A 13,513-nucleotide genomic window follows, 5' to 3' on the forward strand; every position below is an offset into this window, starting at 1 on the left:
TTGTCTAAAGTTGGACTTTTTTGTTAGAGCCTTGGAAATGAGGACCTTTCTCCAGAGCACTAAGTTGGGCACCCCTGTGCTGGACTCGGTGTTTGAAGTGGCCCCTGTCTCTTGTTTTCTTCAAATGTGTCATGCAGGGATCTCCCCCTTCTGCCCTCTCCCTTCTTGTCATATGGATGGTATTGCTTAACCTCAAAACTTGGTGCCCATGGTGGAGGAATGATTCGTTCTGTTCTATGAATTTAAAACCTGTTTCTTTGAAGAGGAGAAATTTCTAGAAGACCCTAGCTGCCACCGTTTGTCATCCTGAAAAGCCTATATGCCAAACTTGGGTCTTTTCTAAACACACCCTGAGCAAGCACAGACCATCAAGGTGCTTTTCTGAACACTTGCTGACATTGTAGTTTCTGAGGTAGGATTTCTTAGGTCAGTGGGCTCCATGCTGGGGAGGTGTGCTCCGCAGCTGTGTTGGGTATTTTCACTGTGGAGTAGCCCAGTGGGGAAAGTCCCAAAGCTGCACGGTCTGTTTTGTGGATGGATGAGTGAGCTGCTAAGCGGAGGTGAGCAGCACTCAAGTCGGTCTGCAGCCTGCTTCCTCTGTGGTTGTGAAGGCACAAGGGCTTCCAAGACACACATATTTATGTAGTCCTTAAGTATGGTGACTAAAAACCCTGCTGCTTTGTACTCAGAACAGCTCTCATGGTGTTTTCACTGCTAAAGAGGGTAGTCCACGTGGAGTCCAACAGGGATTGACAGCAGGTGTGGCTTTATGCTGCATTTTCTTTGTCCTTTTTAGTTAAAATTATTATTGGGATCCAGATTTAGCTTCGATAAATTATTTAATTCTAGAGGTTTGGTTGTTTTGTTCTGTTTTAAATTCTGATTGAAAAGTTGTTGTAAGAGGCCAAATGGAAGTGCATGTCAAGTGCTAGAAGTAACAGGGGGCTTGGGCGCCCCTTCTCTCACTGCCAGCGTTGGGTAGCCAGGCAAGCAGGCCCCTCAGTAGAACTTCCAGTGTTTGCTCCTAGTCGCAGAGTCGAAATTTCGCATTTCCTTCCCACTCTCCTCCATCCTATAGTAATGCCATTGACTGATCACATTAGAGAACACTCTTCTTTACTGGCTGTTTGCTTTGACTTGCTTACTGTTCAGTTTTACTTGTTAACTGCATTGCAACACATGCGCGCGAGCATGCACATACACGCACTCTCTCCCACACTCGTGTACTCACACACACACTCTAAGCCTGTGTATCAGACACCCATTTAAGGAAAAACTCAGTCTGTTCTTTGACACGTATTTCCATTTCCTGAGGACATAATTATCTACTGTGTGTTTGTAATCTAAAAACATTTCTGGTGTCCTCCAACTATATACAGTTTCATACAGCATATTTGATTTTCATGTTTGTTTTAATAGAACCACCTATTCTTTCAAACTTTGCATCCTTTTTTTTTTTTTTAAAAGAACTTATTTACGCTAGTCCTGTGAAAGAGTACCCAGACGCTAATAGCTTAACAGCCTTTTCCCAGCTTCTAAATGACAAACTATCTGGAGGTGAGGGCGGGTTGAGGTGGTAGCTGGTGGATCTTGGTGCCTGTCTGTCACTGTCCTACAGCAAAGCCTTTACTGTTTTGTGTTTTTATTTTTACTCTTGTGGGTTTTACTTTTTATTTTGTTGTATATTGTGTAACTTTGGTTTCTGTTGTGTTTCTGACTCTTTGTGCCTTTCCTTTTGTGTCTGTTTTCCCTTCTCCTCTCAGTTTGCAGCGGGGCCTCGACCTGCCCATCATCAGGTACTGTACCCTTGCCCCTCACTGTCACCCTGACTAACATGTGGGGCTTTGTAGCTGCTGACCCTTAGAATGCTGCCACCCTGTGTGAGCACACTGATGGTTCTTCGAGAGCAGTCTCTGTCTAGTCAGAGTCGCTTGGCTTTATTTTTCATTCGTTTAACATTATTTTTTTTTAACAAGCCCATTTGCCTCTGTTTATATAGCAAGCTTAAAACATTTTTTTCTTCCCTTGAGAAGATACTTTGAATTTAGACAGCTGTCAAACTTTGGTATATTAAGTCCTCACAGGTTTTGCTAATGAATTTAAGTTATTGGAGCAGGCAGCATTGTAAGGGTTGCTGTTAACACTCTGCTGTAACTGACACTAATGAAAAGAGTAGCTTTCTAAAGCCACGTGTGAATCACTAACTCAGACTCATAACAAATTGGTTAACAACAAGGTGCATTCATCTGCTGCACAGAACTCTTCATATGCCATACTTAACCTGAATGTTTAACCTATTACTCTATAAGATGGAGAATGTGATAGGAATTAAAGTTTAAAAAACCAGAAACCACTTCTGCATTACTTGTATACGTGTACTAAAGGTGACCCAATGGGGAAAAGGAAGACTCCAGTGGTGGCACACGCTTTTGATCCCAGCACTCGAGAGGTAGAGGCAGGTGAATTGCTGTTGAGTTCGAGGCCAGCCTGGTCTCCAAAGTGAATCTAGGACAGCCAAGGCTACACAGAGAAACCCTGCCTCGAAAACCCAAAAAGACTCTAGTTGTTGCCTTGGCCCCATTCTAGTACGGCATGGAGTGTTCTGAGACACTTTCCCTGTGGTGTAGTAGGAACGGCCCAGGTTAGAGGCTGACATTGGGGTGCATGTGACCAGTGCACATAGGCAAGTCTCCATCTAAGCTTCAGCCTCCTGCTGTATAAGCAGAAAGCAGGCGTGTAGGAACACACAGCACCTGACACAGCATGAGCCAGTCAGTCAGACACACGATGCTCCTAAATAAGGTGTGTTTAGTCAGCCTGTTAGTGTTGAGAGACATGAGAAGGACCTTTCCTGCATTTACCCATGATACTGTTTTGTTCAGAATTTTTAGTACTCATTAAACTGGTGTTGTGTCACTTTAAATCTTTCGTTATATTGAGTGAATTAACACAAAGCTCTGTTACTTAAAATAATAGTCTTAACAGTTTGGAGGAGACAAGGCCACCAAATTCTAAGGTGTTCCAAGCTTGGATATGGCATGGATGGCTGTGTGTGTGTGTGTGTGTGTGTGTGTGTGTGTGTGTGTGTGTGTGTGTAATATAACTTGGGAATTTTTTTAGCTTGACGATACACTTCAGAATATTGGCAGGAGCCAGACATAGGTTTGATTCCCTTATTAACTGAGGGTTCTGGATAAGTTATTGTCCTCAGCTTCAACTTTCTTATCTCTCAAATGGAATTAACAGAGATGCCTTAAAAAGGAAGAACGTGAAGAAGAGTAAGAATAAGAATGCAAATGAAGTGGTCAGAGGGAACATGTGCTTGCTACTACTTAAATATATAGTTCCTTTATCATTGTTTTTATATTTATCTTTTTTCCCCTGCTTGTATGGCTACATTTGTGTGTACTGTTGTTCTTGGAGGCCAGATGAGGGCACTGGACCCCTTGAAGGTAGAGTGACAGATGGCTATGAGCTACCTTGTAGGTGGTGGGGATTGAACGCGGGTCCTCTGGGAGAGCAGTCAGTACTCTTAACAACAGAGCCATCCCTCCAACTCCAGAGTTAATATAATTTTAAAGAATTTATTCAAGTCTGCAGAGACAAAGTTTATATTTTAATCAAGGTGAGACCAAATACTCCTAAGAGAGAAATGAGGGCATTTCTGCCCAAAAAGTAGAGTGAGAGGGAAGTGGGATTTTGTGAATTAACTAGCAAGAAGGAAAACACCTTTTGAGTTCCTTGGTAAGGGGTAATGTTAAGTTTCTTCACTCACCTCTGTGTTTCTTAAACATTGGTTTTTCTCAGGGAACACCGCCAGTAGCAGTAATTAGGAATGCCTTTGGCCGCTCTTCTCCTCCTCTTTTGGTAGGTGGTGCGAATTCTGAAACCAGAGCAGTGGTGTTAGTCTCGGCCCCACTTACTGAAGTGACAATTTCCTTAGGATGGTTGATCTAAAAAGCTCTCTGTTCTTGAGGGGTGGAGCAGAAACCGAACGGCTCTATGTTTCTGCTACCTGGGATCCCCTATAGTGGCCCTCAAGTTGGGGTGCTGTGCTGAGCGCTTACAAACATCGATTTGCACAGTCGTTTTAAAAACTTTCTCATGAGGTATGTGACTTGCTTTCAGAGACTTTTGTGACATAAGATTGACTTTAGTAGCCATGCCCCTTGTGTCATATACAACCTTTTCTGATTGCTTAAAAAAAAAATCTCAGGATGATATTCTCAAAGAGTAAATAAAAAAATATATTTACAAGATAAGTAAGCCGTTAAAAACTTTTTCCTGCTAAATAGAGAATTACACCTGTGTGTTGTATTCATTAGCAAGAAAAGGCTTGCTTTGGTTTGGTCAGATGGGTTATCTGGTAGCTACCTCAAGTTGGCATGTAGCCTACTCTGTAGCTGAAGATTACCTTGTGTTTGTTTTTTTAAGTTATTCTCATTTGTGTCAGAGTGTGCCACAGTGTATGTATGAGTCAGTTTTTTCCTTCCACCTTTATCTGTATCTGAGGGACCAAATTTGGCTCTCCAGGCCCAGGACTTGACCTTCCTGGTGCTGGGATTGTAAGGTGCCCCACACCTGGTCTGCATGGTGCTTGAGTTTGAACCCGTGCTCGGGAAGTATGCAACTAACTAAGCTGTATCTTCAGCCTCGAAAAATATTTTCTTAGGGTCATTTTTTTGAGATGAGGTTTTGGAGTGCAACATGGGAACCTAGAGTATTACTCTTGAGTACAGGCTGCTCTTCCTGGCTCAGTGCCACTTAGGGTCTTTTCATTCTGTTTCATTCTACCCCATAGAGTTCAGTGAATAAGGAAGTCTTAGCAGACACAGTGGTGGAGATTGAGGTGGGAGAATTTTGTAGAGTCAAGGCCTATGTATGTGACCCAGAAAACAGGAAGTAAGTAGTACAGTCTCCTTAGCTCCCACAGCAGCAGTGATTTCTGTGGAGATAGGAAGCAGTGGAGCAGCAGTTCCAAGCAGGAGGTGCTTGTACCAATGCTGACGTAGTGGACGTCAGTCGAAAGAAAAAGTTTGCTGTTTTGCCTTCACAGGAAATCTGTTTTACTATAGGGAATGTGTGGGGTGATAAGTTGTGGAAAACCATCCTTTATATTGCAGTGTGTTTAGCACTCTTTGCCCTCCAATTGCCAGTCAGTTCTACCCCTCTTGTTTCTAGACACTCCATGGAAATGGTGAGACTTCCCCTTTGAGACTTGATGAGTCTATGGGTCCCTCCTCCTCACCTGCAGAATCAGGTAAAGACAGCTTTGGAGAGTTGGTGAGGAGCAGGTGTTCGTTACACAGAACAGGACATGGATGGCAGCATAGTGAAAGGTCTTCAGGGACAAACAAAGTCCACACACAGACACGTTTAAAACAAAACCTCGTGTCCGTCTTTGTCCTTGGGTCTTAGCAGCTTGTGCTTCAGGCTGAATTTGAAGTCACAAATTGCTTTTCATCTATGGTTGTTTGCTTTGGCCCTATATTCTTTGTTTTGTTTTACTTTATTTTGTTTTGTTTTGCTTTTTAGCCAGATATTTTAAAAGCAAGACTTAGAATTAGCTTCGAAGCCAGGCATAGTAGTGTTCATCTAATCCCAGCACTCGGGATGCAGATGAAGGCGGATCTCTGAGTTCAAGGATAGCCTGGTCTATTTACACAGTTCCAGGACAGCAAGGGCCACAGAGGGAAACCTCTCGGCCCCCACCCTCACCGCCAAAAAGAGACTTAGCTTTAGGATTGGCCAGGAGCTACATATTGCCCTAGTGCTTGGGTGGCTGAGGCAGGTGTATTCCAAGCTGTAGGCCAACCAGAGTGCACGGTAGAATTCTTAACTCAAAAAGTGTCCCCAAGCCACCCAGCCCAAGATGTTGAGACTAGCAATTAGATTTCTTGTCTCTCTTTCATTAGTGGCTACTTCTTGTCATTTATATCCTTTTACATTTTGTAAAGAAATCTACATCAAGTCGGGCAATCACAGCAGCTGTGAAGGCAGAGGCAGGCAGAGCTCTGTGAGTTCGAGGCCAGCCTGGTCTACAATTAGAGTCCAGGACAACCAAGGCTACACAGAGAAACCCTATCTCAAAAACAAACAAACAAACAAACAAACAAACAAAGAAATCTATATCAGAGACTATTCCTTATGACTGTGGGGCATGCCATGCTTGGTCAGTGTGAGACAAGTGAGTTGTCCTTTGATAACCATTTGCAGGGATCCTTGTGAAAAGAAAACATCGCCCCATGTAGTTAGAAGCTATACTTTTTTACCCTGTGTAAAATGGAGTTGTGTGAATTGGGGCAAATCCCAAGACTTCTAAATATTGAACATGTTGTTGTTTGTTCTTAATAGAGATAAGAGACTGCTGTGGGGTCAGCTTTGTGGATTTGCTTTTGTTTCCAAGATCCTTAACTGTACTTGGCACGCTGCAGTTAACTGTTCAGTCTTGTCAGGAGGGCACTGCTCCAGCAAGGCACGCAGCAGCAGTGTGCATGTGTTTGAGGCAGGGCCTCATTTGGCCTAGGTTTTCCCATCTTTTCATTCTGTAACCGCAGCCCTTTCACCATTAACCCTTTTCTTCTATGGGAGAAGCAGATGTATTCTGAGCCACTATAGAGTGATGTTGGCTGTCTTTCCTTCTTGTTGAAAATCCCAGTATTATGGATGAGAAGCTGAGAGAGCGGAAGTGCACCTGAATGAGCACAATGTAGTAGGTGGGATTTGAACTCTGCCTTGTGGTAGTTGTTTGATGTATTGGATTACTGAAATTTGTGTAGTGTAGGTTGGCGATCCCTATGTTACTCTCCTTATCTTGCTTTTGGGTTTCACATCGAGATCAAGTATTACTTTTTTTGTATTTTGTATTTTTGTTTTTTCCGTTGAAAGATGCTCTCATTGTGTTTCGACATTCCCTCCCCGTGGTCAGTAACTCACTGTAGATAAATTGGCTTCAGACTCATTGGTCTCCACCTATTGCTGCTTTCTGAGTGCTGGAAGTAAAAAGGAAAGGTGTAGAGCTCCATGCCCGGCCCACAGGTCTTTTGATTAAGAGAAAAACAACGAGGAGTTCGTATCTCAAAATGTTCCCAGCACAGAATCATTCTGCACTGGTTACATGCTCTTTGTGTATGTGGTATTGGCAAATGCTGAGTAATATGTCATGTTCAGCATGGCTGGCTATTAGTGTGGGCAGACTGTGAGCTAGCTGAGTGATGTGGGACAGTCTGCACTGTAGAGGAGCGCTGAAATGGGTCGATCCTGTGGTAGCTCAGTTCGTTTTGCTGTAAGAGAAAAGCCAGTTGCCTTGTGATTTTCTTTTTCTTTCTTTCTTTCCCATCACAGGCTTGAAGGTTTTGCTAGTGAGAAGTGGACTGTTGAGATAAGTCTGTCACTGTGGACAGGTTCGTAGATAAAGGAACGTAAAGAAAGGCTTCAGGCCTGCTCTGAGGCCACACCTGGGCACACGCTCCTAACAATTGATCCAGTCCCTTCTTGAGATAGAGTAAAACTAGGGCTGAAGTCTTCTTGGAGGATGTTCACTTCCAGACTCCTCCTCCTGACAGAGCAGATCCTCCTGGCATGGCCGGTCCCCTCTATCTGATGCAGCCCTCTGTGGCAGCACTGTCAGTAGGATTTACTATAGTAATGGGTGTTTCCTCTCACACTTTTTGTCACTGTAGCTCCTGGCTGCATTTGGTACTGACCACTTGAAATGTGATGACAATTGTCTTTTTTAGACACCATGACTGGGCAGCTCGTATAAAGGAAAGTATTTAACTGGGACTCACTTACAGTTTCAGTGGTTTAGTCCCATCTCAATCATGGCAGGAAGCATGGCTGCCGCACTAGACCTAGCTTGAGCATATGTGAGACCTCAGAGCCCACCTCCACAGTGACACACTTCCTCCAACAAGGCCACAGCTCCGAATTGTGCCACTCCCGATGTGCCAAGTGTTCACACACACAAGTCTAAGGGGTCTGTTTCTATTCAGACCAGCACAGCACTTTTTAGATAACTCTGACAATTGTTAGTTACACTGAAGGGGTCGACTCAACTGTGGTGTTTAGGGATAGACAGCAGAGGAGGGGCAGATGGTGCAGACTGAATATTTTGGCGCCAGTAAAAAAAAGACTTACCTGTTTGACACTCATTTAAGTATTAACAGTTTCATTGCCCACCTGGTGGCTTTCTGCCATGCCCACTCATCTGAAAAATAGCCTACATTTCTTACATCACTGGTAAATAGAATTCATATTCCATTGAGTTGTTAGGAAGGGGTGTAGAAAAGAATCTTGACCTCTATTTGTGTTTCCCACTTTTCACAGTTTTCTAGTTGTGTGCATGCGCGTGTATCTATTATGAATGTGTATATGTGTGTGTGTATGCCTATGTGTATGTTTAAGAGGACAGAGCAGCTCAAAGTAGCCTGTTTTTACAGTGTCAATTCAGTATAGTTTGAGTGGGTCTTTGAGATGGTGTGTGGGAAGTGTGTTTATGCATGCGAACACATGCCTGTTTATTTACCGGGCACAATTAGCCTTGAGGATAGAACAAAGGTATTTTCTGGAATAAGAGACAGTGATTTTGTGAAGTAATGAGTGCCTCCTTTGTCTTACAGTTGTCAGTTATGATTAAAGATGTGCTTTACAGAGCTGGGTGTGGTGGTACACACCTTTAATCCCAGCACTCAAGAGGCAGAGGCAGGCAGATCTCTGTGAGTTCAAAGCCAGCCTGGTCTACAAAGTAAGTCCAGGACAGCCAGGGCTATACAGAGAAAAACTCTGTCTTGAAAAACAGAAACCAAAAACCAAGATGTGCTCTATATTAGTGTACTGGGTAAAGGTCCCACCAAGTCTCTTCTGCCTTTGAAATGACTAGATTTCTGGTGGTTGGTTACTTTCTATCTCATGAGAGGTACTATACGCAATAGCCAACAGTCCAGACCTAGAGCCTGACTGTTTAAACTACACATGAGGAACCCCCAGCCCTCTAGTCAAATGCTCTGCTTCTCTCTTTGGATCTGTGGTGTCAGCAGTAGTGCATGTCTTAGAGACCAGCTGTGAGAGTGAGTTAGTTGGGCCAAGCTTGGGCCAACTCTGGTAGTCCCTTAATGCTAGAGAGAGCTCACCTGTTGGCCACCTGCTGTTACTTAATGTGTTTTTACCCAGTTTCAGAGTTGAAACAACAACAACAACAACAACAACAACAACAACAACAACACAATGCCTCTTCTCAGCATAGCTACACATTCTGTGGTGGCTTGACTGTGCTTACATCGAGAGTTTTATTTGAAACACTTGGGTTCAACATGACTGAAGGAATAAGTTATTTTATTGGGCAGGCTGGTTAAGAATGCCGTCAGAACAGTTGAAATACTGCCAAGAAGCCTCGCTGTAGGATGCAGGGGAACTTGCCAGGTCTGCTGCCTATAGATTTCTTCGTGAGTAGAGTAGAGTCTTGTCTTCTCCTTTGCCACCCAGCACATGAATCTTTAGGGGAGGTGTGAGTGTGTAATGCCAGTTGGTGAGCTGCGGGTTTGTGGCTTGCTGGCTCCTCCTGTCTGACTGCCTCTAGACTTGATGGAAAGGGCTGTCACAGCGCGGATCCCTTCCTTCTTTCCGTAGCCTGCTGTGTTCAGTAGTTGAGCAGCTGGATAGCCCGCTCCTTACAGCTTGCTATACTCCTGATACTTGGACAGAGGAATAGAAATGCTCATGTTTATTCTAAAAATGTGTTCACAGCACAGTTATAAAAGTGTGAATGTGTCTGCTGGCTGCAGGTAGGGTCACTATTTTAGCCCTCCTGTTTGCAGCCCCCACAAGTTCTCCCTGTCCCCTGGCTGTCAGTGGGGATAGACAACCAGGGGACTTTGTTAGACCCGTGTCACTCATCTCCCCCCAGTTCCTAAGATCTCACCAACTTTGCCTCCTGTGCTTTCTTTCATCTCCATCACCTCCTCCTTTTGACTTCCCCCATTGACTCCCCACACAGAGCATTCTCCTGCCTCAGCTTTCTAGCTACTGTGGTCTAATCTCTGTAGGGCTTTCCCTTGTACAAAGGTTGAATGGGAGTGAGAATTGGGCCCCACATTACAGTTTTCCCACTTTAGCACAAGATGATTGGTTCTGTGGACACCTGGAATGCCTGTTAACAAAAGGATGGGATAAGCCCTCAGAGGGTCAGAGGTCAAATGCGGCACTCATGTCCGGAAGCCGGAGGCAATTCAGGAGCTTTCAGAGCCAGACCAGCTTTATTCAGCTTGGTATTAGAGCTCTCTGATTTAGAGCTGTATGAGAGGGCTTTGTTTTGTTTTTGTTTTTGTTTGTGATTGTTTGTTTTTTAATGCCCTAAGATAGGAATTAGACTGTTAAAAAATAATTCAGAATCACGCAGTTGGGCATTTAAGAGCCAGAATTAAGAGTCGGTAACCCCACCTGTACTTTGACTACCTAGTAGTTTTTTTATAAGGTGTTAGAGAACCAGAAACTGATAGTATTTTTGTCGCTGTCTTTTTTTTTTTAAATAAAAATTTAAAACTAAATACTTAGAACTTTGATTCCATGTGTGCTTGAGTCTTAAGTAGAGAATGGTCATTCCAGTTTTCTAGTCTTCACTCTTCTCCTGACTTACTGAACAGAAAGATGTTTTTGTCACGCTGCATGCTACGTCCTACCCTTCCTACTGATCTGTAAGCTTCTCCATTGGCTTTCTTTCTGTTCCCTGCTGCTTCTTGCTTCATAATTGAAGGGAGGATTCAGACCCATCCAGGTAACAAACTTCCAGTTCTGCATGGCCTCTTTATTACCCTGTCTTCTTGTTATTTTACAATGCGATTGCTAATGACTAGACATAGGCGTGCTGGAGTCTGGCTCTAGGGCCATAGCGAGCGCACTGAAAACCGTGCCTAGCTACAGGAACAGCTGCCGCCTGGCAGGGAGCGGAGCCTGGCTCAGCTCAGACTATTCCAGAGCTTATTTAGCCTTCCCGCTTTTATTGCAGAGTATTGTAGAAAGCAAAATTTGGTTCAGTTTAGAGTGTGGTTGTGTCACCATTTTGACAGGCTTCTTTCTGTATGGGACAGCCTTACAGAGATGGTTTTAATTTGGTTAATGGGCTTGAATGAAAATGCTTATGTTCTCGTAGATTCTTGTTCTCCTCAGCACCTTACCAATGGCTGGTAGTATTGTTTCAGGTTGACCCCTTCTAATTTTTAATGATTTGATTTTTAGCTACTCTCTCTTTATTCAGAAGTCACTGATTTTTATAAAATAGAACATTTAGAGAAATACCAGTTACTTCTTTTGTTGTATTTGTTACAGATATTACAATGAATAGTTATGGTGCATGGCTTATACTTCTAAATAGCTGAGGCTTAAGCACTGGGGCTGCCCTGGTGTTAATGTGGGATATGTTGATCAGAACCTGACTCAGTGTGGAATATATTCTGTGAACTTAGTTATTATTTCTCCAAGTAGTTTTGTTTAGTAGTGGGGGAAGGAAAAAAAACCTCGAGATACTAGACCTATATATAATCCTCTGAAAAAACGAAAAAATTTTCTCCCTATCTCAGTTTTTCCAGAGGCCTCAAATCCAGCCTCCCAGAGCTGCCATCCCAAACAGCAGTCCTTCCATCCGTCCTGGTGCACAGACTCCCACTGCCGTGTATCAGGCCAATCAGCACATCATGATGGTTAACCACCTGCCCATGCCGTACCCAGTGCCCCAGGGGCCTCAGTACTGTATACCACAGGTAAAGGGAGAGCTGGCGGTCGAGGGGGCTGGAGGTGGAGGCGGGGCAGTGATCCATAGCCTGGATTTTAGCTATGTGTGAGTTTGTTTTGTTTTGTTTTTTTAAGTTGATTATAAGTCTAGCCATTTTTTTGTCAACTTTCATAAAACTATACAAAGATTTTTAAACATCTGTTACAATTTCACAAGTTGATGGAGAAAATTATCTCCTAACCTCATCTTTCTTCCTTGCAACTGGCTGCTTTAAAATGGATTCAGTTATCACCTTTCCTGCAGCATCATTCGTGTCTTTGAAATCTGCCAGCCTGAAATCCCACTGTAGTGAGCCTGGCCTGCTGTGCACTGGAGCACAGCTGCAGCCAGGAAAGCCCTTTCCCTTCATTGTCACTGGCTTGTGGGCAAGCAGGCATTTGGCGTGTGGTTAACAGCCACAGCTCCACGTCCTCCGGAAGTTCTCCTCACGTGGTGCTGTGTCCTCCACATGTGTGTTCTCTTCTAGTACCGCCACAGCGGCCCTCCATACGTGGGGCCCCCGCAGCAGTATCCGGTTCAGCCTCCGGGGCCGGGACCTTTCTATCCTGGACCAGGACCTGGAGACTTTGCAAATGCTTATGGTGAGTAAAAAAATGCTAAGCCGTTTCCGCTCATTTGTCATGCTCATCTTATTCTTTACTGGGTCCCATTAGGTGTTACCACTTAGAGGCTTGACGGGTTTTTAAATAAAGTCTTACAAACTGCTTTGTCTTGAAAGCTTTTATAGAGAGTGGCTTATGGGGGAATAATCATAGAAAGCTGTGTAGTCAGTGCCACCTGCAGAGGATGCTCACCCTGTTGAATCCATGTGGTAGGTTTCTACCTCCTCCCACCAAGTAACTAACTGCCGTGTAGTTTTATGTTTTGTTGGTAGTATAAATTTACCTCCTGTTCTTGGTATTTTTTTCCCTTCCCTCAGAGCTTTTATTCTCAGCCCACTCTACCCCCCTTTCATGTGATAGTTATGAAGCAGAGATCTCAGTTTGTTCTGTTCACTGCTGTAGCCCACGGCCCTAGCACAGTGAGTGGCAGACGCCGGGGAGCAGACAGGGGCCACTGTGGTTCCTACCTGCAGCTTTCAGGCAGAGCTAGGGGTGTTCTGATGACCAGCTCAGGTAACAATGCTTTGAAAGATGCTCCTGGAGGGAAAGCAGATGGGGAGACAGGTTCTCACTGGGTAGCCCAGCCTGTCCTTGCATCAGAATCCTCCTGCCTCAGCTTTAAAGGTGTTCTCAGTGCAGCTGCAATGCTAATCCTTGCCATGTAGGTTTATAGGGAACTCAGAAGTAATGCAGAGTGCTTGCTGAACACACTTAGTGCATGTGACACTTGTTTCATCTCACAGAAACTGGAACTGGGGAGGAAAAATCAGTGGATACCAGGAAATGAGGCTTTGAGATTCAGTTGGTGGTGGTCCTTTAGAGTGCTGTCTGAGCACTCTTTACTTGGACTGGGGTAACTCTGAGTCTCTTGTGATGGCAACATTCTTAGAGGCTAAAGCTTGACCATTCCATGAATCAGCACCACCTTATGATGCTGTTTCAAAAGGACTCATCTTCTAATCTATAAATATCAAAATCTCAACGACTCCCTCCGATATATAGATCTTTTTAGCTTGCATTCTTATAATCAATATTGTTATCCAAAATTTTCTAAGTAGGAAAGCTTAGATTTTCAGAGTAAACATGCTAAAATCATTATTCCTTTAAATGCCATGATTGGCAGATC

The 13,513-nt window shown here is 43.9% G+C and overlaps 1 protein-coding gene across 26 annotated transcripts in view; it reads left to right on the top strand.

Annotated features, from left to right (window-relative positions):
• Positions 1 to 13,513, top strand: part of EIF4G3 (eukaryotic translation initiation factor 4 gamma 3) — a 226,087-nt gene that overhangs the window by 95,241 nt on the left and 117,333 nt on the right. For 10 of the 26 annotated variants that reach the window (XM_084788155.1, XM_084788154.1, XM_084788157.1 and 7 more), the window contains 4 exons: positions 1,764 to 1,796; positions 3,808 to 3,867; positions 11,574 to 11,753; positions 12,252 to 12,366. In XM_084788155.1, coding sequence (XP_084644281.1) covers positions 1,764 to 1,796; positions 3,808 to 3,867; positions 11,574 to 11,753; positions 12,252 to 12,366 — 388 coding nt within the window. Of the gene's footprint in view, positions 1 to 1,763; positions 1,797 to 3,807; positions 3,868 to 10,750; positions 10,772 to 11,573; positions 11,754 to 12,251; positions 12,367 to 13,513 lie in introns of all 26 variants that reach the window. The other 16 variants (XM_084788140.1, XM_084788160.1, XM_084788150.1 and 13 more) reach the window with 4 other exon arrangements.

This window comes from Acomys minous (assembly GCF_964271855.1).
Source record: "Acomys minous genome assembly, chromosome: 6".
In the NCBI taxonomy this organism is placed as follows: Eukaryota; Metazoa; Chordata; class Mammalia; order Rodentia; family Muridae; genus Acomys; species Acomys minous.